Consider the following 27,004-nt stretch of genomic DNA (forward strand, 5'->3'; position numbering starts at 1 on the left):
TGTTTTTTGTATACATAACGTACATCTTTACACAAAATGCTCCTAATGCCCCTTCCACGCGAGGGGGGGGAGGGGGGAAAGACACGGCGGGCACTCGGATTTGCCCGTAAATCGCTGGCTTTTAAACAGTGTTACCAGATCAAAGAGTCTAAGGCAGGCAGCCTATGACGTCATTTACAATCTTGATCGCCATCCACCCAAAAAATTGGTAACAGTGTCTGCCCGCTGTGCATTTGACCCTTGTGTGGAAGGGGCTTAAGGCATCTTTTATACATTTACTGCCAATTAGACGTTGCGTTTACACCGATTCTTCCGAAAAATATGTAAACGTGCCGTGTTTCTTTTATATTTCTGTCCGACCTCATCATTTGTTCATTCTCCTTCCCTTTCTCTCTGTGTCTTGGAATATTTTTCGAAATTCTTTCATGTTCATGTGAATGAGTCATTCATCCACCTTTGTTGTGGTTTTTGTTTTTCTTTTGTTCTCTGAGGTCAGCATTTTTGTACGAGTATGTATGTATGCATATATATACATATATATATATATATATATATATATATATATATATATATATATATATATATATATATATATATGCATAATTATATATCAGCACAAATTAGCCTGTCTGTTGTCATATTAAGTATGCCACGATATCTGGTCATTTTTATGACTTCAAAATGAATTCATCTTTTATTCAGTTTCCCAATTCGTCGTCATATAAATTTAGTAAGTGACTCAGTTTGGTTGCGAAATACAGTATCTTCTGTTCACCCAGATGTATCTGAAGACAGGAAGTCTGCCAGAAGTTTCAGTATACACGAAGAACAGTGACCTATTGAGAAAACGTTCAAATGTTTCTGAAGAATAAATGGAAGGAGTTGAGTGGTTCTTATACATTCTTAACTAATACGTAAGATAAGCATCTTGGAAGAGTTGTTAACAGGATTCCTAGATAATTCATTAAACACTAAGTGGCAGGGAATTGATAAGGAAAAAAAATCAAATAAAGCATTGGTAAAATTATATAAGACGTTTGAAATGCTGAAATTGAGATTTTACAAAATATTGCTATTAATGATATAGTACTGTAAAGCTACTGCATTTTGAACTAATGATATTAGATCCTTATTATGATGCGAGTTAGGCAGAATCCTAACGTAAGGTATGGACAAATCTTGCTATTTTTGTTAGGATAAGATGTTTTATATTGATTTTGATGTGCTTTCTTTCCACATCCTGAACACCATTCTTTCCGCAGGGGGTTAGTGCCATCAGTGCACCTCACGCAGTGCACTGTAGGCATTACTTGAGGTTTTTTGCGGTGTCCCTTCAGCCCGTAGCTTCAACCCCTTTCATTCCTTATAGACTATCTCCGTTCATAATTCTCCTTCTCCCATCTTTCCACCCCTTCCTAACAACTTAGAGGTTTTCCTCCTGTTACACCTTTAAATAAACCTTCTTTACTCTCAGTTTCTCTTTCAGTGTCGTGTGACCTCATGGGTTCCAGCGCTTGGCCTCTGGCCTAAATTTTATATTTCAATTCCTGTCCAAGTTTTGGTGTGTGCCTCTCATTCCACATTCTGAATACTCTTAAAAATATTGGTCTCCTTTCTGTAGTCTGCGCATCGGGAAGTAGATCAAATCCTAATTTAAGATTTTATTCTTGAGCAAGTGAGTCTGAACTCCTGAAAGCAGCATCTGAAATAGAGTAATAAATACAGGCTCAAAATCACATTCTGGAACATACCAGATAATTCTCTCTCTCTCTCTCTCTCTCTCTCTCTCTCTCTCTCTCTCTCTCTCTCTCTCTCTCTCTCTCTTCTCTCTCTCTCTCTCTCTCTCTCTCTCTCTCTCTCTCTCTCTCTCTCTCTCTCTCTCTCTCTCTCTCTCTCATACACACAACCACACCCACACACCCCTCGCATACTGATACCATGACGTTGCAACTTGTAATCTCTTGAACAGAATTTTATATACTATTCTTCATATAGCGTTGTAAATAGAATAAATATTAAATTTTGGTATTATGAGTTCATGAAACTCCGATATATTTACAAAAATGGGCTGGGTAAATAAAGAGAAGTATGTTTATGTAATGACGAAGTAAATGATGTCATATTGACGTCATTGATGACGAGGAAAGTCCCGGCCACTGTCTAGCCGGGGTCGAGTTGTAAGGAGTTGTCAAATATGGATTAGTATTTTAATTTATTAACGTTCAGTAAAAGAATGAGTACGTCTTTCATGAATGAATCTGGATTCCTTTTGCGTGAAATCTTCCCACGTATATAATTATCGAGTGAAAACAAAAAAATCTCGGCTGCACGGAACTTATTCTATAACAGAAAGTTGCAATATGAAAAAGTTAGTTAAAGCTCTTTACTTACGAAGTATGATGTTCATTATAATACGAAGATGTTCATTATAAAAATATTCAGTACAGTAAACTGGTATCCTATAACATGCATCTGTGGAAAAATGCGAACGTGCTCTATGAATAATTTGCTTCTTGGCAACTCTTGCAGCCTGAGTCTTGTGATATCTTTCTGAGAAATATGAGAAAATGCAAACAAGTTTATTTTGGTCTTAACTAGTTTGCATTTTCTATGGCAAATCCAGATTTCCAAATAATGTGTTTTTCACAAAAGTTACCGTAATTGGTTTTCCTCACTGGATATATCTGGTTTATATGGCCGTAGAGAAGCCATGGATTTTTACCTAATAAGGTAATGCATAGTGAGTTCTTTCAAGTCCTTTACCGTATGGGCAAGCAAACGGATTACAAGTCAGAATTTGAGTTAGTGTCCAGACATGATGTTCCAATGAATATTACATTGTCTCATGTATTGTGTTAAATAATATTGATATTCACGAACCTTTAAATTGAATTTTATAATGGCGTAAACTTCTTAATTCTGTAATCAGTGCAGTGGACTCTAATATTATCAGGAATGCAGTAAGGGTTTAGAACAATGAGGGATCCTGTTTCATATGAAATTATGTATAATATTTCTTAACTTTGTGATTTTTTGTATTTTTATCTGAACTTTGAATCAACATATGTGCTTTTAATTTTCTGTGTAACTTTGTCAGTCTTGAGCGTACTTTTACGTAGGTGTGAAGTTTTGGTTTTCATTTTAATTAGTGTATAAACGATTTTTTAGATAACTAGGAAATTCATATACTTTATATTGGTCGTTATTTATTGTACAGAACCCTGACGATGCATTCAGCTGAATGCGAAAGGAGTCGAAATAAATTATAATACGTCGCCATGCTCCCCGTATATATTATATTGCATATATATATATATATATATATATATATATATATATATATATATATATATATATATAGTAACCATTAGGTTGTCAGAAACACTTTAGAGGGGAAATTTCTTTTTCCTTCCTTTTTCACCATTGTTGCGTCCCACTAGGTATATCGTTCATGTATAAAATGTGTGTGTGTGTGTGTGTTCATTCATGCGAACGTATATATCGCCTACAGTATATATGACAAATGATATTTTGGGAATATGAATGTCATGTTAGGCAAAGAGGAAACTACATATGAACATGCAATAACTTTGATAAGCATGGGAGTTAAATGGGAAAGGTTTTTCCACTGATAAAGATGCAGTTGTATAAATTGAATGACAGTTGGTTAAAATCATTTTCTAATGTATATCTATCAAGAATTTTTGCAGTAGATTTTAGAAAAAGGTAATTGTAGCTGCATAATTTTTATTTAAAAAAATTATAAAAGAGAATGGTCAGGATTTACGAGGCACACTTACGAAAAATCAGATGGACGGTTTGAAACTGCACATTAGATGGTGTGAGTCAGAAGTAAAAAAAATGACAAGGAAAAGAATTTTGACAGTATGTAAGAAGGCAAAAGCGAAAATGCCTGATATTCATAACTTCTAGGTGGTCAGGGTTATTATCATTATTGAATTGAATTGAATATAGAATTTAGGAACAAGGCCTATTACTGGGGTGAATGAGGTCATTCAGCGCTGAAACGAAAATTGACAGTAGAAGTTTGAAAGGTGTAACAAGAGGAAAACCTCGCAGCTGCACTATGAGAGGGCGGAAAGTAAGATGGAAGAAAGAGAATATGAAACGAGGTACAGTAAAGGGAACAGAAGGGGTTGCAGCTAGGGGCCGGAGGGACGCTACAAAGAACCGCAAGTAATGCCCACAGTGCGCCGTATAAGGGCCACTGACGGCACTACCCCCACGGAGATTATCGTCATTATATATATATATATATATATATATATATATATATATATATATATATATATATATATATATATATATATATATATATAATTGTAAACAACTACTGGTATCATGCCGAAACACTCAACTGAAACCACTTGCCAATTGATTTACCCTTGTAGGACGGAAAACACTTATTCAGCAAAAGATCAAGGATATTTACTATTCCTAAACCCCTCTTTTGAAGTAAGGTGTACCGGAACAAGGACAGAAGATTTTCCCCTATAAAATAATCATAAAGATCTCTTCTGCACAGAAAGAATTTAGTAAAGACAGCAAGTCCGGTTTGTTGGGTGGTTCCAGTTGGATCCGGGGCGCTCGGCGGGGGGAAACGAGACGGGTTAAAATTGACGTCATGGAAAGTTTCCCCAGAATCGGAGAGAGGCTAAATGTACAACTCATATAACTTGAGGCCGAAACATTCTTTAATTTAATCGCCAGTTACATCGTAAACATTCACATATATCAAGTAAAAAGAATGATTTGCAGTGTCATCTGTAGGCTTCTGGCTAATGTCTTCCTCGAATTGTTTAACATGATTCCAACAAAAGTTTTGATAAAATATGATTAGTAGCATTGCGTTAATCTGTAAATGTGGCGCATTGCACAAGGTATCATTCGCAGCGAATAACATGTAATTGCCAACAGCTGAAGTAGCGACTCTCGCATTCTGAAAATGTAAGGATTTCGTACATTTTGGTTTACCGTGCAGTAAATGTGAGTGCGCACATGCACAGATACATAAGGATTCTGATTAAATTATTGGATTAAATAATGTGTTTGTGCGCCTGGCAGCAGCGAATGCCCAGGTGCGAGAGTAACATTGTCCGAAAACATCGATTGACATTCGTTTTTTTTAAATTATCTGATTATTATCTTCGTGTGCTGTAGTCTAAATATTGATATTAAATTTCTATGCAAACATTCTAGGTTAAACTAACATTTGTGTTGCCAGTGAACACTGAAATGGCATTAAACAAAAGTCGAGTCGGTCAGGAGTTGGTGATTATGACGAAGTACAGTAGTAATTTTCTTTTAAATCGTCGTCATTGCATTTGTCGTGAGAGTGAATTGTTATTTATATATAAATTACCTTTCGTAGTTCTTTTTATTAAGAAAAGTATACATTACAGTATCCATAGTTATGTGTTATTCATTGTTAACTAAGAACTACAATATAATATAAATGAAATTTTATTTTTAAAGAAACATGGTTTAATGACCCAACTCTACGAATTTGCCCAAACGCGTATGTTTGAAAACAGACTTCCTTTATATAGCTTACGAACAAAGATAGTATCCTCATGTGCATCAACATGAAATTTTTCATTATATATGAAGCAAAGTTATCAGGTTTCGATGTATTGTGTTTACTAGAATGTTTACTAGAACATACTGTAATAGGTTGAGCGTTAGACTATTAATATGGTTGCAACTTGGTGCAGGGAGGGTGGGGAAAGTTCTCTTGAGCTAACTCATGTTGTTTAGTGTTTATGGATGAATTTTGTTGGTATTTGAGTAATATTCTTTGGTAATGATGGTAATCATCTCCAAAGAAGACGGACACACTGGAATAAAGCAGAGAAATGTCGATGAGGACATTACAGAATTTTGCTGAAGCATTTCGGAATGCACAAAATCTTATGGGGCAAAATTATGTAATCCTCCGACAACTTTTCAGTGAATTAAAAGGAGAAAGAAAAAACTTTCTATTACAATGTTATTCAAAAAGGAATCTGTACCAATAAAAGAAACTCCATCAACTTTAACTGTTTCGTGACACCCTAGGATCTCGGAGAGTCTTTCATTGTTAGGCGTTTCAATCTCATTCATAGCAGTAGCACACCTGGCACATTGTCATTAGATTCATAGCGTAACGTAATGTGTCTGTTTCACTTTATTAATCTCACCATGTAGGAACTGAAACTCCATTATTACCATCAGTTACCAAAAGAATTTAGATGAAAGGTGACAGGTATCACGAATATTTTTGTTGTTGTTGGTAGAGAGATCACACATTCACATAAAAGTTCTTTATCTGTACGGTAGCCTACAGTACATACTGTAGATGTGAATGTAGAACAGAGAAATATTACATTCAGATCATTTGTACAGTGAGTGAGAGATGGAATTGATCATTGTTTTATTTGTCTCTTAGTTATGCAGCCTAATAGGAAATTTTCATCTTCATTAATACTAACTGCACTGTGTATGTACAAATAATACAGTACACCATATATTCACTTTAAATTACAAAAATGCACTGTGTTATACAGTATGTAGAGATGGTCATAATATTGAAATCGAACATACACATAATTCAAAACATACCCAATATAAATTTTTTCCATTGTTCCCAGTTGGGCCTGGTGCCTAAGGGGCGTATGTAGTCACAAAGTACAAACAATAACAAAAGGCAATACCTTTATAATTTCCTTTTGAATTCTTAAAAGTCAGTAGTGTGTTTATACTCTTTTATAAAATAATCCTTCATTTCTGCACTCATTGTACTGCACCTTTTTCACTGTGCAAACATATGCAAATTTTGCAGACTGAAGATCAAACAGTCTGATGGGAGTGCATAAAAAACAGGACCCATAGACAATGAAAGTAATATGGGATTCTATCAGATGGGTAATGTAGTAGCATCACACTTACATTGAGCACTTTCACAGAGCTTTTGTAATTAGTGCGGTCATGTTGTTTTTATTTTTTTTGGTACTTGTACATACACAGGATGCATTACACGAAAAATTCAAAGGTATATACTGTACATGTGCATGTATGTGTTTGATGATAGTTACGTGGTCATGAATACATAGTTTGGGCTTGCAAGACTGTTGTTGAGTTCTTGAGTGCGAAATTTCACCTTCCAAGTTTCATTTTTTTTTTTTTGGTAGAGTTTAATGTACTGTACACTTATGAAAATTCAACATGAATAATTTTTGTCTTTGGATTCTATGATTTCTAAAAATTAGTGTGTGTTTTCATATGCTACCCAAAGTTAGGCTTTGGGGCTAGCCTAAAGGTAGCAAGGCTTTGGCTAGCCTAGTCAATATGCCCATGACTGCACTTTGGACTTTTTTTTCTGTACATATTTATATTGAATAAGAAAGCAGCACCTCAACTGGCACTTTGGGGGTCTGGTTTTCTGATGAATAAAAAGCCCGGTGAGTAACAAAGACATATAAGCTGCACTTGAATATTTTCTAGTTATTTTAGTTAACAGCAGTTCCACCTAGTTCCTCACCTAACTAACCTGTAATTTACACACTAACATTCAATTTAAATGATTCATCTAAAACTATCACATCTGAAATATCAGCATAGCAAAAAACAATTATGAAATAGACACAAAACATTACAGTAACATGAAAAAATGGGTCACCTTGCTCTTCTCCACCGAACTGTAAGAGTTTGTGGGGTCAAAGAAGACAGAACTGGGTACTGATTGATTTATTATGTTGTTTCAGATTTAGCTGGCCTTGTGCCAGCATAGGCTCTTGCTCTGAGAGCAGCCCGTAACGATTTATTACCTGGGCATAAGGTATACATAGCAGCTTGCGGACGGAAATGTGGTGCCTGACCCCAGGTCTCCGTGACCCGTACGCTGAGTGAGAGCAATTTGTGTTTGTTTGTTAACAGTCAATCAAATAATAACAAGAGACATAATGTACATACAGTGATAAAATATATATTGGCGAAAAGGCCAGGAAATTTTACATACAAATATATACATGAGATTCTTGCTGCGTTAATAGATGTGATACATGATCATAATTAATGGGTAAAGAAGACGTCTTTACAAACTTTGCACTTATACAGTGAAAAAATGTTGAGCACTTGTAAGTGGAGAGACATCCCTACAGAGTTTACTTGCTTGCTATAGCCATTAATCATGTGCTCTGGACTAGTTGCATTTGTTGCTATACTGTCCATGTATTGACAAAAGTAAAGGATATTGTGAAGGAATGCTTTATTGCTTTATATCTTTAAATACAGAACAGGTTTAAAATTTCCTTTATGTGCTTTTGATTGAAATAAACATGGTGTTACAGCACACAACACACAAGGTGGAAACAATTTTATACAGAAAGGAAAAACAATTTCCTCAATATACTGTATACCAAATTTCTTGTCAGTTATTAAGAATGGTGTAGTGTCAATATTAATAACAGATTGATTTTTGGGACAAAGCACATTACCAATCTAATGCTTATTACTATGCTTCCATAGAGAAGTGTGTAATCATGGTGAATGACAAGTCAGATGTGTAACATAAGTAAACTAAATTATAATTTCAAAATAGTTTATACAGTACCTGTATATCATCTGGCAGGTTTAGATGTAAATCTTTAAATTAGTTTTTTATATGTATGTAAAACATCTCATAAACTTGCTACAATATCTACTTTTTTACTAAAAAGTCCTTAACTAGTTTCTGTGGGAAAAGAGGCTACACTAGCTTAGTGATTTGAAAAATATATCAACAGTTTTAGATGGTCATACATAAAAAAAAAAAATATATTTATTGTGCAACGATGGGTTGCTCATTGTTATAAGGCAACAAGAGTTTCTCAGATAATACCTTCAATCAAAATTACTATCTCAGAGCTAGTGTTGTGAAGACCAGACAGTGATTTTTCTTGGAGGTTCATCAGGAGATGCAGATGTTGCTTTCTTCTGGCATCTCAAAAGAAGTGACTGGACTTCTATACGGAATTCAAGTCTAGTGAGAGGATCAAGTTTTCGCATCATAGGTAACAGACTCATGATAAAATGAGTATCATCATCAAGGTTGGCACTGTCTCTGAAAGAGTAAAAATTTCCTTGGCTACTCAAGCAAGTTTTGAGAGACTTAGCTGGGGCAGTGTGCTGGATTTTAGTAAGAGGCTCCATAAAGTCAGGTTCCACAGGCAGAACTACTGATGATTCAATGCTGACTAGATCAGATTTGTTTCTGTCACTTGGATGAAACACAGTTGACTTACTGTTGCACTCTATTTCATTTTGATTTGAATTTTGTCCAGCTGAGGTTAGAGCTTGAATATCCTGTCTTGATCTCAACTGAGGAATCAAGAAAGCCATTTTGTCATAAAGTGGCCATTTCTTTTTTCTTTTACCATGTTTCCCTGTTTTCTTACCCAGAAGAATCTTATGTTGAAACAAGAAATAGTCACGAAGACAACTCCATCGTCTTCTTATGCATGCTTCTGGAAAGGATGAAAAAATACATTACTGTACAGTTTAATCAAAGTAGAAAGTTACTAATATATATATATATAGTCACAGCATAAATAATTTTTCATTAAATAAGGAAAAAAAAAAAGTTTGTTCCTCTGAGAATACAAACCAGAGCCATTTATGTAAGAGTATTCTTGGTGCGAGGTGGAAATAGTTAGTGAAGCTTGATAACAAGGTGGTTAATTGGTGACATGCAAGAGAATGACTGGCTACTGCCTACTCACCTTTTGTAACCCATCACTTTTTCTACACCCATTGTAGAGACAAGACATCCCTACTTTTCTGTACAGTCACACCAGTCATGAAGCTTGACTTTATTATATATTTCAAATCTGTGTTTAGTGGTTATTCAGTATGTCTTGGATACAAGAACAATGATCTTGATTTGTTTTATTTCTCTAGGAGCAGCCTGTATCTCTTATAATGCTTTTATGAGGTTTACTGCATTATGAAGTATTTACATGGTGCACCTTTCTCTTTACAATAAGACTTTTGGTTTGTGCTAGAGAAACAGTGTGGTAGTATGTGAACTTCTCCAAAGGAGCGGGTGTGGGTTCCATTTCTGTCCTTCCAATGCTCTCCTTTTTTTCTCTGTCCTCAGACCAATAACAAATAGGGGGGAGGCATCATGAATCTTGTCCCTGTTATCCTTTGGAATTTTCTGTGATCATTGTCTTTTGTGAGAGATGCCAGTCTTTGTTCCCTCCACTGGGGCCAGTTACTGGGAGGCACTATCAGTTAGTCATGAATTTCATGACCAACCTTTTGTGGGACTTCAGAGAGATTGGGAAAGCTTTCTACTCTGACCCTTCCGTCTCTCCCTCCTCTTTCTCTGTGATGTGAATGCAGCCATGCCCTTCTCTACCTCCTATGAATTTGACCTCTTACCCCTAATTCTCCCATGTAACAGGTCGTACTGAACAGACATTCGAAATGCAGGAACGTCGCTAAACTGCATATGACCCTGCGATGGTGATTGAGGATACATACCCAATCTCATCCATCATAGTTGTATGCCCTGAGACAATTGTTGATTCTTTTATTAGTCTTTGATGGTTGCCCTATTTCTCTGTTTCAGCAAGGGCTCTTTGACTGTCATCCTCCAGATCTGCAGTGAGGGGTTGAATGCAAGACAGTAAGGTGGAAGTAGGAAATACTGCAGTCTCCCTGTTCTTGAGTCTTTCACTCCATCCTTCTGTTATCTCATCCTGTTTCAGTCTAAAGACCCATTTGAAGGTGGTGATTGCGAGTCTCTCCTTTGGATGATCTTCCAAGACCTTCAAAAGTGTCCCATTCTCAGTAGGAGCAATGTCTTCCTCCTCTTGGGGTGTGCTAGGTGGATATGTATTGTCTAGTCATTGTTCCATGTGTGTCTCTGTACAAAAAATCTTCCTGAGAATTCATACAGTGACAGTTTTCACCTGTGAATTCCGTTGCTTTTCCTTGGGGGATCAATGGAAGGCAGTATGTCAAAGTAGGAAACACAATTTCCATGATATCAGTATTCCACTACTTCCCTTCTTTTGGTTACTCTCCTCTGTCCTTTCCATCTTTCCTTCTGTCCCAATCCGGACTGCTACAAGGGGTCAGGAGCCTCATCAAGAAAATCCTCCAGGATATGACCTCAGTGCTGCTGCTGCTGCTGCTGTGAGAGCAACCCTTCATTGAAATCCATCTGTAACATTTTAAGTTTCCTTTGGACACATAGACAAACATATGGGTAAATGTTTCCTACAATAACTCAGGTGGTGGAGGTTTTAATGGCCTTCTACAAAGTCAAGTTGTGTTTAATTGCAAGCCCACTACTATAGGACAGCCTTATTTTGCATCAACAAAATCTCTGCACATTCCACACAAGAACCCTTAGTGCAGATGATATTTAGTTTTGTCCATTGTGTATATAACTGGATGGGTTACAAGTATATATTTAAATTGTTACTTGTTGGATTTATTTGTAAGACTTTTGGGGTTGGGAGCTTGCACTAGATTTTGGAATTCCTCTCACCTTTGCTCAGCTTGGCTTATAGTTTTTTCGGTGTTGGCATAACTAGGTTATGTTTCTTGTTTAGTTTATCTTTTATTTTATGATTTATCACTAAAGATAAACACTGTTATTTGTTTTTTATATGAATTATGATAGTATAATTACCTTTACACACTTGGGATGTACATAATTATTTTTACCATTAATATTTGTAATGATCTTTATATTTGCTACAAATACTTTTTGGATTTTAGAATAAGGAAACAAAGTGTGATGATTGGAAATAGGTCATTGCAGAGACATCAAAGAAAGGTGACCTGACTGAATGTAGTAGCTTGAGAAGCATCACACGTTGGTTGTAATGAACATACTGTATTCAACATGCTGAGCATTGACAAGCTAGTGAACAAAATTGACACAAATTTTACAGATGGGAAAGCTGGGTTTGAGTCGAGGCAGTTGTCTAGATCAAATATTTTTATAAAGATTTATTTTGCAGCAGTAGATGGAATTTAATAATCCCCTTCTAAGAAAGCTCGTTGATTATGATAAGGCATTTGACAATGTCCACTACCAATATTACGTATGTCTTACATCACTGGTATTCCCTTAAAATATGTAAAATTTATTGAAATTATCTTTGGATTAGCAGATGCAAAGTTGATGTTAATAGAGTCTTGTTTAAGTGAATTTACAGTAAAGTGGTGTGCTATTGGAAAATGTTATCACCTAAGCTGTTTACTTCCTCATGCAGTACTTTATAATGAAAGAAGTGGCTAGAGATGGAAGAGGTTTAGTTTGGAATAATGACTGAAAGACAAGCTTAGAATACATATATGTTTTGACCAGGAAAACACCACACGATATGCAAAGCTTCCACAAGAGAATGCATCTATGCCATCCCTTGCATGTCCTGCCCTTCCCGAGTCTTCCTTCATGTCTTCAAAGATACACAAGTTGTAGAACTACTTATTCTCTGCTAGCATATGCAGAAGGAAAATAGCTTGAAAAGCTATGGAATGATTTACCTGATGACCTTGCTCCTCTTTCAGAATCTGATGATTGTAACCTGCCTAACTGCAAGTGGTCAGGTCCATCTCCAGACGGCTTGGAAGTTTCTTCAACTTATGTTGGCATTCATGCCTCATGTTACTCACTTGCTTCACTAGATACAATTGATTCCACTGGCACCAGTGCTTTGCACAACACTAACCTCTGCAGCAAGCAGCTCCAGTTCCATCAACTGTAATAGCATCCCACGAGCTGCCCAGATCTCCTACGAAAGTGCTACTGATGCTTTTGTCATGTGTGGAGGTTGTTCTATGCACTCTACCTCCAGTCACACCTCCCATAGTGTTTACTCTCCTGGCATGAAAGACCTGTTAAGAGGTATCCATATTTACCCACTGGTCGCTCCACTGATGTTATTAACTATTCAAAAGAACCTCCTACTCAGTTCATAAGGGTAAAAATGAAAAGTTTAAATCATCAAGTCACTCTCCTTTATAAACTACAAGTAACATCCATGGCTCTTGCCACACACTTGTCTTCAGTAGCACCAGTGGCTCAAGTCACACACATCTTCATTAGCTCGACTTTAGTGGATCATCAGCTCTTGGCCCAGTTCCCTCTGCTATAGTCTCTTTCATTCCATATTTCCACTCACCAACATTGGTCTTGAGTAGATGTGGCAGTGTGTGTAACTAGCTTGAGATGGGCTAAAACCAGTGTTTCTGATATCGCAGTCTGACTGTGATAAAGATGCAAACTATTTCTTCAATAATTCATCTGAATGCCTATGTATACAAAGAACACAAACACCTTCTAATATAAATCGTGCATATGCCAATTTATATAGATAATATAACAATACAAGCACGTGAAAGAACTTGTATCAAATAGTCTACACGGATCAAACACGAACGAATGTTGGGCTTTCAATAATTGTTTTGTCTCATTGTCGAGAAATAAAAAGACATCTGGCTATGTGAGTAAGGATAAAGAGTATCTTAATAATTTCTTTCATTAAATTTCATGAGGAGGCTAATAATCGAAATAGATGAAACATTGTCGTCTAGAGTTTGTCTAGGTTAGGTGAAAAGAACACCATGTACTGTAATATTGGGTGGATGGCAAGAAATTTCAGTTAATGCATGGCAGTGGTATGGTTTTCTTTTCATAATACTTTGGATATTTATATAATTTTTTCTTGAGCTTACAATTCATTATAATACCCCAATGACTGGGCAATTTCAGGTGTACGTACTTTGCCAAATAACTTTTCGAGCAAAAGTTGGAAATCTCATTGAGTTTCCTTTATCCTTTTTCCTAAAAGAGGAAGATGGGAGCTGAAGATGAGGAGGAGAAAGAGCTAGGGAACAAGGAGGAAGGAGAAGATAAGCACTTGTGTTTCTCCCTTACTCCATCTGGTCTTACTCGCCTCAGCTAGGCAACATGACTGCTAAGATTGCTCAGCCATGTTGAGCTCCTTATTGAGAAGAGCAGCAGCAGGTGACCCATCAACTAAAGCTAAGTGATTGAAAAAATGCTGCAAAACAGACATACCAGGAGCAGCACATAAAGTAGAACTAGGCAGTGATGAACTACAAGTATGTGCCATGGCCTTGACGTGCATACCTGGATTACACACTGTGAGAGAGCACTTGCTGGTCACCAGCCCTCACACACACACACACACACTTGCCCCTGGCAGGGAGAGAACGAGGGTAGTCTGGAAGGAAGGAGATGAAGATTCGGAGGCAGAATAACTCCCCCAAGACACTAATATATTTTGGCTTTCCTGCCCTAATTGCTGAACCTCTTCCACTGTGGAGACCAGTAATTACTCTCCTCTTAGGAAAGAGTCATTGCTGCTGGATCTACCACTGCTGAATGACAAAACTTGTCCAGATCCACTATCACAAACAAAGCAGCTAAACACCTGCTCACTTCCTTCTCACCTTCATTGACCAAATATTTGTTTACATCCATGTCGAACAGAAAACACACACACACACACACAATCTACTCACACAATATAAAAAGATGAAACAGCTTCAGCTTAACAGATGGTCAGAGTGTAGCAAATATTTTTAACTCATCCATGGCCATAGAGAAAGTGTGATGTTGTGACTCCCTCCACTCATCCACCTACCACCAATTAACCCCTTATTAGTAAGCTTCAACAACCATTCGCAGCTTGCACTGAGAAATACTCCAAATATTAAAGGTGATGATTTGTATTTCCGTAGGAACGCTTATGAACAGTGCTGTTGGTAAACTACTGAGGCTTCCCAAGGTCTTTTTATAAAGATTAAAATGTGTATTGAAGAGGTTTCTTATTAAGTTTCTATCTACAGGACTATGCAATACAGTAATGGACAATATTTTGAAATATTTCTTAAAAACCCAGAAGTTTAATTCATCTGGCCAAAGATAACACTGTAACAAGTGGTGGTCCAAGAAAGCTCTTAAGGACAGAGAACAAAAGCACTTAAGTATTACCATAGTATTTGTTTCCACTGTGTTAAACTGTACTCTGAAAAAATCTGTTTTAAACAAGAACTGCATGGCATCTGGTACTGCACAAACTTTAGAGATCATTTATTGTACATTACAGTATACCACCAAGCTTGCCATTTTAATGCTAGTCACACACAACTGCTCAGTATCACTTGAAATTTTAGGAATTTTCAAAGGATTCTTCTAGCGATTCCACAGCATATTCTGTTTCTGTCGAATTGTTAACAATTATCTTTGTGTCAGGTTCAGCATCAGGTGAGCACAACTCAGCTTGTCTGGCAAAATGCAGAAGGAGCTGCTGAACCTCAAGCCTGAATTCCAGTTTTGTGACTGGATCTAATTTTTTTAAAATTGGCAAGAGACTTCTTAGGAAGTGTTCACTATCATCACAGTTTGGAGCAGAAGACTCAGGGCACCAGTTCAGAGCCTCCATCCGCTCAGTCTTTGTAACATGGGGGTTATTGTCTAAATGGTCTTGTACAGGACCGGGAATGTTTTTCAGTGATGGATCCCGAGGTGACTTCATGTAAGGAATCAAAAAGGCCATTTTTTCATACAATGGCCATTTGGTTACTTGTTTTTTACAAATCCCTGCCTTCTTCTTTTGAAGAATCCTGTATTTCTTCACAAATGTATCACGTAGGTAACACCATCGGTACTTAAGATTTTCAACTGTAAAACAAGAGAAAGAGAAGTTCTTAACAATGCATGTTTGGATCCAGGTAAAATTATAAGTTAATTGCTGAAATACCTGAGACATTCATTACCCTTAAGTCTATACAGTATTATTATTTCAATTTCATATGATAGCACGTTTTTGGCTTCTTATGAATCAGCACATTAGAAAGGTATTTATAAATTGTTAAATTAAATAAATTTTCTGACTTGATGTGTTTTCAGTTTATGCTACTCTAAATCCCACTTTAGTCTTTATCATAATACCAAAATTTTGCATTTCCCTTGGTCTTGATAGATGCTTGTAAACTAAAAGTTTCATGAGTTTCATTATTAAAATTCAGATGCTTATCAATTTCTTACAATATTATCACAAAAGAAAAACTTCCAATAGTTCTTAAATGAAGATTTAAAAATTACAGATTCAGTACTCAGTGTTGTGTGACATATACCTACACCATTCAAGTTAACCAGGCACAGTATTGCTGAGAATTGCATGGTATGCAAGTATGAATATTGCTTCATTATTTTTCTAACTATTGTCAATTAAAAGAGTAAAACTTCTAAATTATAAAATGCCTTCTTCAATCATAGGTATTAATTCTAATGAGAGTATACAGCATTTCTGATCTAAAAATAATTGCTGTTAACTCATAGCCAAGAGCATGCATAACTCTATTGACAAAGAGATCCATTCCCTAGCTGTAAGCTGAGCAATAGCTACCTCAAAGACTAAGAGGAACTTGTCTCAGTGAAGGTACACTAGGAAGTCTGCAATTCGTTAAACAGATTTTGCAACAGGAGAGCCTTTCTACAATACCAAGCACAGATGCCTCACCTACCTTGGTACACATTCGCAGAGAAATGGCAGAAGTACCATACATCTCTTGTACAGTTCTGTGAGAAAAGTCTCTCTACCACAGTATCTGCTGGATAACCTCCACATGTGTAACTGGAAGGACTGCACTGCCTGGTGGTACTTCAGAATATGTAGTCGATAAAGAAGAGTGGGTCATGGGTGAAATCTCTCTCTCGGTGCCTAAACTACGACAGACAGTAGATCGGGAAGCCACCCCACCCGGCATGCAGGCAATGAGACACCACCAGTGTCATCTTGATCACCCAACAGAAAGGCATAGACGTCGAAATTATCCCCAGGGTATTAGAAGGCATTATCCATCACCAACCAAGATCTGGTATTGGAAAGCAAAACACTGGAAGCTTCTTGATGAGCCTTGTGACAAACAGGTAGATCATCAGAGTTCCTCAAATCTCATACAACCTTTCTGAAATACTGTCCTTAGCCATCGTCATGTGCTAGATGGAACTTAGAATGTAATTTACCTTTAGTTTAGACAAAAATATGAGCTTACACAAAACTTTTGGAAACCGAGTATGGGTGTTACAGCTTATCTGAATGGACAATTCTGACAAAGCTACATCTGAAGAACATCCATTACCATCTTGGAGATCTACTTCTGCATCCTAAACTAAGTCTTTTAACCTCCCCCCATTTGATACCATTGAACCAAGAAGCCAGGTATTTTTGGTCCCTGAAAGAAGGTTTAGATATAATGTACTCCTTGTCATCATTTAATTAAGCCAAGCAGTGCACCCACAAACTCTCAAAAAATTGCTAGTAAAATTATTGAAACTTCGAAATTTTTCGTATTTTGCTACCTGGACTATAGTAAAATACTGTAATAGGTTTATAATGTCACAAATATATCATTTTAAAAACAGAATTTATTTTTTTCTTATACATAACCATAATTTTATAGGAATTGGCCCAATCCAGAATTCCTCTGTACCTTGCATTAATATTGTCTACCTTGTAGCTGGTCCAAAAAACTTAATATTATTGTCCATCTGCTAACAGAGGGCCTGAGGAACCCAAATGTGTAAAATGAGTGTCTGAAAGTTTGTGGGATGTACATAAAGGTTATCATAAAGTATTGGGTTTGAATATGAAAATAATTATATTTTAGAAAAGCTGGCTGTATTTTAATAACGACCTCAGAAATTTTAATAGCATTATAATTTATTCACTATGAATTATAAGGGTTAGGAACATTTATAAATAATTATAGGTACTTATAATGATCCTCATCACCATTGTAAAGTTATAAAGCCAACAGTGTAGTGAAACAAACTGGCTATAATCCTATCGGCCAAGACTAGCAAGCACCTTGCCAAAAAAAAAGTATATCTTAGTTTAACCAGACCACTGAGCTGACTAACAGCTCTCCTAGGGCTGGCCCGAAGGATTAGATTTTATTTTTACGTGGCTAAGAACCAATTGGTTACCTAGCAACGGGACCTACAGCTTATTGTGGAATCCGAACCACATTATAGCGAGAAATGAATTTCTATCACCAGAAACAAATTTCTCTTGTTCTTCACTGGCCGGTCGGAGATTCGAACTCGCGACCAACAGAGTGGTAGCTGAGAACGGAACCCGCTCACCCAGCGAGGAACAGCACCTTGCCAAACAGGAATACACAATGTTACATAAGAATTACCCCTAATTCCACACCCCCCCCTCACACACACACATGCAGTGTTAAGAACTAGTACATGGGAGTAATAGTTTAAAAAATGGAAAAATATTTAAAGTATTGTAATTTGTGTTTTTCCTGGGTATACAGTACAAACTATTGTGAGCTGGAATCAGTCTTTGAAACTTCTCAAACTAGCTAACTTATGGTCAAGGTGGGATAAGAGGGAGACAGCATCAAGGACAAAGTAGGTTGTTTGAGGTGGTAAATATCATATATAAAAAAAAAAAGTCCAGTTCATTTATCTAGGAAGAATCTGCATCACTTGAAAAATTTGTTAAAAAATGTGTTCATATGATAATACAAACCATCACCTTTTATATAAGCATATCCAAAGTGCAAGTTTGAACAGTCATTGAAGTTGGTAATAAGGCAGTAACTGGTAGTTATAGGGGTGGGTGGAGAGCATATCCATCACTCACTTCTCATCGCTAGCCATTTTGCTTCAGCCATTGTCATGTGGAGACATCTTACTGTGCTCTCCTATCTGCTAAGTTACAATTGTATTTTGTGTTTTCAAGAAAGGCCATTTTTGGATGTGAAGGATGTTAGGAATGGGTTTGTTCTAAAGTAGATCCCCACTTTTAAGACTGTACTCATCTCCCTATCAGATTCAGCACAGTTGCCATTGTACTGAAGAATTCACAATTAAGTTTTCAGTAGAAGACATAGCCTTCAAGTGTTAGCTTAATTCCTCCTCCTTGCTGCCAATGACCTCCCTTCCCGAAGTACAATCCCCCTCCTGGATGACAGAATTGGATCATTCATCTACCCTTACAGACTGACTGCAAAATCTGCTGTTGCTGCAACCTTTATGACATCGTCTGCTATGAGCTCAGGGCTCTTAAATTTTCCAGTGGCAGTCTTCCTTCCCATAAAGATGCCCTAGGACACTGATTATTGCAATTTCCCTCAGGGCAGGAGAGCACGACCTGAGCCAGGAGGGGAAGAAGTGCAAGGGCTGTCTTCGCCTCCTGCAGAAGGTAGACCAAGAAATCCAGATGGCCTCTCCTAAGAAGTCCCATACGGCTTCTCCAGCACCTATGGGTGTCGACTAGCTTATGGGCAGGGTACTCAATACACAATCTCGGCTAATCTTAGACAAGAGGATTGCCCCAGCTACCTGGTTTGTATTTTCACAGGAACAAATTAAACTCTTAAAGTATTGAAATTACTTAAAAAATATTTTAATTTTATCATTAATAACACATCCTTTGCACCAGCCCTATCAGAGTTAAGTAATTTAATTAAGTGGCCCTTGTTGGGTGTGGTATAAAGCCTGGGCTAAATAAATATGGTTTTCTACCATTAATAAACCACCCCGTGTAACTTGTTACTCCTGGGCCGTAAATGAAAAATATTAATAAAAGCACGGGGTCTAATAGTGATGAACACAGAGCCTACAGATACTTGGTTGAAGAGGGAATGAGAACCACACAGTTAACCATTATTAGTTTCCAGGTCACTTCTCCAAGCAGTGATGATCGATAATTTTTGACCTCCAAAATACCTTTAAAGGAAGGTACAGGGGGGTTTGCTATAAGTTAAGATGGTACATCCAAGGTTAAGTACCCTGTACATCCCTTGAACTGTTAATTTTGTACTTTTTGGATAAGGTTTGGGGGATTCCGATAGGATGCTGCTTCCTGGATTTGGGGCAGGTTAGGTCAGGCAGGATGTTGTAATCTAGGTTAGGTAAAGAGGTATGCATCTTTGGCCAAGTAGAATAACACATCGGAACTTTTTGGAGGTTGGGCCTAATGACTTACAGCATCATTTTACACATAGGCTATAATGCCATTACATCAAAGGCTATAATACCATTACATCTAGAGCTTTTCAAAAGTTTGTTTCTACCCCATCCACAATCCCCTTTCCGACGGTAGTCATATCAGGCTAAATATTAACAATATGGATAGGATAATAAAAAAACTAGTTATAAATATAAAAACCACATTCCCTTCTTTGACTAAATGGTAATTTATCATACTAGTATACTGACATGACGGGTAGCCTATTCTAATATATTTTCAACTGTTTGTACACATCGATTTCATTCTCGAGTTGATTCCTAAATGCCAACGAGTCTCAATTTCCACAACACTCAAAAGATATCACTTTGTTGCTTATTATGGCGTATCATTAAGAAGCACCGTAGTATAACACTACACTTGATCATTCGAGTTCGGCGGTAAACAACCAAAGATAAATAAACCTGTCGTTTTGGTACATTGCGGAAAGAGTCGTTTCCAGGATATACGATCCAGAACGAAATCAACCATTCTTACCGTCAACCCCGAGCTCTTCAGCGATCTTTTTCCACTGGCCATCAATAGCTTTCCTGTTGGTATTTTTAGTTCTGTCGTAAATAGCTTTATGTAGTTTGACAGCTTCAATAATAGCTTCATCGTCAATATCGTCCATATTTGCCAGTTTACCACAGCTCACTTCCGTGATTGTAACGTTTAATTCCAACTCTAAACGGAAAGAAGAGGACTCGGCTACACATAGTTGAAAATGGCCAGTAGCCCATCGAATTGAATACAAGAAAATAATGCTATTCCACAACATTATAAATTCAGACGAGAAAAGACTAATCAAAGAAATAATAGAAGATGAGTTAAGAGCCCCTTACGGACAGTGCTGGACAAAAGGCGTAGAAAATATAGGTAAAAAAATATAATATAGATATAAATGAAATTAGAAAATATGCCAAAAAAGAACTGAAAAAAGTAATAAAGAGAAGAATAAAGCAAGATATCGAAGAGACATTGAAAGAAACGAAGAAAGAAATGAAGCTGAGATTCATAGATAACTTTGAAGAAAATAAGTATCTAAGGAAACTAGAAACAAAGGATGTATGCATAATAATGAAAACCAGGCTGAATATCTTGAACCTGAAAGCTAACTACCGGGGAAGATATAAGGACGAAGTCTGTGATAACTGCAGAGTAGAGGAGGACAGCACCGAACATAAGACTGGGTAAGACTCAAATGAAATCAAATAAAATTACAAAAAAAGATGAAAAGCTTATATTGGTTCTGCATCAGATGCTCTGAGGAGGTGAAAGAGATCATAGGGAACAGAAGTTGAAAGTAATGAGTAAAACCATGCTGTAGGCATGGGCTTATGATGTAAGCGGGGATCTAGGAGAAACTATTTATAAATCGAGGCTGTAACTGCAGTAAAAAAAAAAAATACAGATTGAGGACAAAGTCAAGCTTATCATGAACCTGAAAAAATGATTGTGGATGGTATAAAAAATGACATTAATTAAAGCTAGAAACAAAAGCACTAGGAGATTAATTTAGAACATTATAAGATAAATGCGCATCCTGCAAAGAAGGGTTAGCAGATTTTGCGGTTGAGAGCTGATAGCAATAGGTCAGTATGATGCAGCCAGTGGAATAATGCAGAAGATTTAAAATAGGACATCGAAAAGAACCGAGAAATAGAACAAAAGCCCAATTTTAGAAAAAAAAAGTGATAGGTCAGCCTTTAACCGAAGTCTAAGAGCAGTGATGAAGTTAGGTAGAGCCCAGAATCACAGAGAAGATAACACAAACAACATGCAGGTGCTATAACTTAGGTAAGCGCATGAAAGGAAATATTTTTGGGAGTACCGGCATGTGAACAGTAGCTGGAAGCATACGAGAACACAATACAGCCATGACAAAACTTAAACTGCAAGTACTTCAAAGAAGGATTGGTATTGTAGCTATAATCACAGGAGTATATACCAAAAGGGGAATGTGCAATGAAGTGAACGGGACGATCTAGCATTCTTTATGTGGACAAAGCAATAAAAACTTAAAGATCAACACAACCCAGACAGACAAGCAGTAAATAAAGTATTCAAAGGAATGGGCAAAGAAATGGCTGAGAGCTTGGCACTCTAAATAAGTTACATTGGAGAAGAGCTAAACACTTAAGAAGAATGGGAGAAGATGGACATACTGTCGGTGCATAAAAAAAAAACATGGGAAAGGGATTAAGAGATACAGGAAATTAGAACTTTAAAATAGGAGATTATAGTCATAACTAGCAGCATGAGCAAATGGTTCGAAAAATTGAGAATGGAGTGGCAAAGAAAATAAATGAGACAATACGTAGGTTACAACATCGTGGAGTGGAAGACAGGTCTGTGGTAGATCATCTGCCTCAGCTAAATGCCTTGATTGAATTAATCAGTCTTGGGTGTCCTAACATGAGCATGGTTTGGAGACGAACATAAATCTTCGATTAACTGGAATTGAAAGATTGCACTATAGAAATAAGAAACTTGTTTGGGATCTGAATTAAAATGGAAAGTCAGGGGTAATAATGTTCAACTGGCGAAACAGTAACCATTGAAATAAGGTAGCATGTGAAACCGGGAACATTAGTGAAAAATTATGCAGAAAGAATGTAACACAAATAAGAGATATAGAAATAAATTTCCTAATATTCGTGGACAACATAACGTTTCCAACCAGCAGGAAAGAAGGAATAGAAAATGCAATCGGCAGTTGCTGCAGTCTATATAGCAACTCTAAGAAATTTACATTCACCACCAGGCCCGGTATATCAGCAGCGCCGAGTGCCCATAATAGATAAAACAACAAAGAAAACAGAGCACATACGAATAGAAGCGAAAAACGGTTCAGTAATTACTGTAAGAGAGTACAGATTTCTAGGAGAAAGTTACACAGAGAAGGATCAAATGAGATGAATTGTAAGAAAGAAATCAAAAGGTAGAGTACATGTTAAGAGAATCTAGGTATGTTTACATAAGAAAAGTTGGAGATAGCATTAGAAGTGAAACAGAATCTATAGGAAACAGTTGCGGTCTCAACGTTATTTACTAAAATAGAAACGTGGAGTAACGTCACTGAAAATCCTGTAGGGGGTAGTGCCGTTATTGCACTTCATATGGTGCACTGTAGACATTACTACAGGTTGTTTGCACTGTCCCTTCGGCCCCTAGCTGCACCCACTTTTTAGCCTTTGTTTCTGTTTCCGCTCCCTTCTCATCAATCTTGCTCACTAACCCCTCAAACTTCTTCCTTTCACTGCCTTAAAAAAGTATTTAATGGCTAATTGTCCCAGTGCTTGGCTTTATTGCTGCATTTTCATAAACCAAATCAATACCACTGAAAAAGACTTGAAGGAATTAGAGAAAATGCAGTATAGCATTCTCAGAGGAGTGCATGAACAACCAGTGCGCACAACGTTTAATTAATGCAGAATTGTGCAAATGGACATTGGCCCAGAGACTAGAGTATAATACCAATTAAGCTGTTCCATAACATTCTTAACTTCGATGAGAACATATTACTAAAAGAAATTATAGAGGATCAACTTAGAGGTCCCCCTTTAGGCAATGCTGGACTAGAAAGCATGTTAACAAGTACGTGCAGTAACCATACAGAAATAAAAAAGAGAAAATATGTCAAAAGGCATTGCAAATGGATATAAAGAAGAAAATTAATGAGATTGAAAAAGACTTTGAAAGAGAAAAGAATTGAAGAAGCCTAGGTTCATTGAAGATTTCAGTAAGAATCGGTTCATTATAGAACTTGAAGTAAAGGATGCTGGCATTATAATGAAGGCCAGTCTTAAAACGAGGCAAAATCGGCCATTATATTAGTCAGTACACAGAAAAATTAAAGAGGAAGCCTGTCAAGTAATATAAAAAAGCCAAATTCAAATATTGGTGCTAAGTTAGAAATAAATTTCCAATACCCTAATTATAGGAAAACAATTTTGTTTAAGATATACAATGTTTATTATGTGGCTAACATCACATATTGGTTAAACTTAAAATATAAGGAAATGAAAGAACTATGTGAATAGAAAATCGAAAATTAAATAAGAAATAATTTAAGAAAAGTATGACGAAACGAAGAGCCGTTACAAAAGAGGAATTCTTTAGTTCCCTATTACTAGCCACATTGGAGTATTTGCACTGCGCTGCCATTTATTTAGGTAACAAAGAAGTATACCATTTTTCGCTTAGTATTATTTCACAGTGTAACTTCTTGAGTGAGGTTCGTATTAAATGACAATTTCAAGTCCTAGAGTGGGTAGAATTAAGCCTTAGCTTCGCATCGGGTGTTTGCTTTAAAATTGACATTTCATTTTGGTTGCTTAGGCCTGTCAAGAATTTAAGGTTATTTTTTGTCTATCGACTGTAATTAACCTCAGAACTGATTATATTTTGCATGCTGACCATCCTGGAATGCTATCGCGCATGCGCAGTGTTAAAGGGAAACCTTTGGTAAAAAGTGATGATTTCCTTTACCCTGTGGTTTGCCCCCCCCGGCTAAGTAACACGGCCTACTAGGCTAGGTTAGGTTAGGGTACGTTTGGTTAGTTTCACGTTGTTTCACTTTGTTGGGTTTTATGTACAGTCCTCCACAGGGATAATTCCCTCTCTGTCGGGCCCTTGTACGTTTTCAAAATAAGGTGCTTCTCATATTTTATAATTGTCTTTCAGTGTTTTCTCGTCAGTATCGTAGCTCCTGCAGGCTAGGAGAGTCTTTAGTTCGTTGTTGAAATTTGCTTTCTTGTTATTAAATTGCATAGAAGATTATTAGTCAAAACCATGATCCGTATTATTTTTCACCTTTGACACATATTATCTATATACTGTGCACTTATTGCCATCACATGTTTTATGTTTAGTATCTTTACAACCTTTCTGTACACAATTTTTACACTTGAAGATGTTGCTCGCACATTCATTTGATATGTGATTTTCACCACATCTAGAGCAAGCTTGATCATTTCTACAATTTGCTACGCTGTGACCAAATTCCTGACATTTATAACATTGATAGGGCATGTAACAGTCGAATACTTTGCAACGGCTATACAGTGTACACAATTTGTCACCTCAATCATAGATAGCCTTTCTTATTTGTGGTGTGCATTTGATGATACAGTGTTTATATTTGTCATCTTTGGCTATCATTTCCTTTACAATTTTCAGGTCGTCATTTTAAAAAATGAGGCTACCTATCCGTGGATTTTTCTTTACAGTGTTATCAATAATGTCATCTTCATACTTTGGGACATAGACTACTTTTATTTTTAGTTTAAGTTTATCCTTCTCGTTTACTGATATATTGTTGGTGTTCTGAATCTCCGTTTTTGCCTTTTCTAAGTTTTTCTTGTCTGGAAATCTTACAAATAAGTGTCCATCTCTTGTTGTTTTAACCTGTCCAACTGGCGCCATTATTTTACTCATAATTTGTCGCTTTTCATTAACTGCTGTGCTCTTTTCATTTGTAGATTTGATCAAAAGCACTTTTTTTGTCTTTGGTGATTCAGCATAAGTTTTGTCCATGTTTGTCATTGTCTTTACATCTTTATCAACCTTATCAATTTTGTTTTGGATTTCATCTATGTTGATCATTACATCACTAGTTTTCTGAGCCAAATCCTGAATCAACTTTGTTAATATCTCTGTGTTGTCTTTTATTTCTTCAAGTTTATCTTCCATAAGTTTTTTGTGTGTTCTTTGTCCAGGCCTCTTGTGGTTATTACAGATGTACAATATGTTGTCACTACGAAGTATGGGTGTGTATCTGACCTCGATGCCTGAACATTCATAATGGAACTAGGTCACACATTTCACAGCAAGTTCCTTCCTCGTCAACTTCCCCAGAGCAATGTCGGCAGGTTGCTGACACTCTCTCGATTTGGGTGGACTGATCCTTCTCCAGTATTGTATTTAGTATTCCATCTTTACGTGCTGCTTCAATAATTATGAGATACTGTTCGTATGATAGTTTGATCATCCCTTTACTTGAGTTAATTTCTACAATATTTATTTTCTCTTTTTCCTTCCTCTTCCTCATATTCACTTTGAACATCACGCAAGTCAGGAACTTTTCACAGAGCACTTCACAGATATGTCCTACCAGCGGGAAAAAGTGACATACAGTATGGTTCCTTTTATAATAGATATCCTTAGCTAATCCCATCTTGAATGTGTGACTCCCTAATGACTTTCGCATTCGCGGAACCATTCCACACAGTCCGTGCAGAGCTGTTACTTAGCCTAGAAATACCGTAGAATGTATAGGTTAGTCAGGGTAGAACCAGATGAGGGTGCCGCAGCGGTTTGTGTAAAATGTTGAATGGCCGATGGCTGCTGTGTTTCCTTTAGGGTTACACCCAGCCTGTAGACCAAGGCTAGGGCACTCATGTAGAAATACAAAATATGATATGATATATCTGTACTAACATTGGAAAAGAGGGTATTATTTCACTTGGTAGAACTAAGCAATAGCTCTGCATGGGGTATTGCTTTGGAAATTGATTTTTCCTGTAGTATGGATATTCTTAGACCTTTTGCCTCTTAAGAGTGAATGTTCTTATAGGTTTGTGAAAGTCACTTCCATCCAGATGACATTATCCAGGAAATGTCAGTTACTGTTGGAAAAACTGAGGAAAAAACTACACTACTGTGTAAATGCAGTGGCCACATTTATGGCAAAATGATGTACCTTATTTTGTTCCTAACTGTCCTAGTGACCTGTCGTCTTTGACTGTGAACCGAAGGGAATTGCTTGAATCTAAAGGGCAGCGAATAGAGGAAAATTTAGTTGAGGTGGTACTCGAGAAAAGTATCTTCTTGGAAGCTCAAGGTTATGAGAAAAACATTAGATGTAATGATCTACAGGAACTTTCAACCAAACTTAAACTTGATAAGCACTGGAAAATTATTCACGAAGGGCAGTG

The 27,004-nt window shown here is 36.8% G+C and overlaps 1 protein-coding gene across 3 annotated transcripts; it reads right to left on the reverse strand.

Annotated features, from left to right (window-relative positions):
- Positions 1 to 7,731: 7,731 nt before the first annotated feature.
- On the reverse strand, positions 7,732 to 20,802 carry LOC136840215 (transcription factor Adf-1-like). 3 transcript variants are annotated; one of them, XR_010853559.1, is made up of 3 exons: positions 20,562 to 20,801; positions 15,023 to 15,712; positions 7,732 to 9,503 (listed from the first exon to the last, which is right to left on the reverse strand). XR_010853559.1 is itself a non-coding variant. In XM_067106757.1 (2 exons), exons 1-2 carry the CDS (start codon positions 20,695 to 20,697, stop codon positions 8,905 to 8,907), a joined length of 735 nt encoding a protein of 244 aa, XP_066962858.1. In that variant the 5' UTR covers positions 20,698 to 20,802; the 3' UTR covers positions 7,732 to 8,904. The 3 variants fall into 3 exon arrangements, 2 of the variants coding, with proteins under 2 accessions (XP_066962858.1, XP_066962859.1); XM_067106757.1 differs by lacking the exon at positions 15,023 to 15,712 and having other exon boundaries at positions 20,562 to 20,802; XM_067106758.1 differs by lacking the exon at positions 7,732 to 9,503 and having other exon boundaries at positions 13,006 to 15,712.
- Between the last annotated feature and the right edge of the window lie 6,202 nt (positions 20,803 to 27,004).

Source organism: Macrobrachium rosenbergii, chromosome 7 (genome assembly GCF_040412425.1).
Source record: "Macrobrachium rosenbergii isolate ZJJX-2024 chromosome 7, ASM4041242v1, whole genome shotgun sequence".
NCBI classification, from domain to species: Eukaryota; Metazoa; Arthropoda; class Malacostraca; order Decapoda; family Palaemonidae; genus Macrobrachium; species Macrobrachium rosenbergii.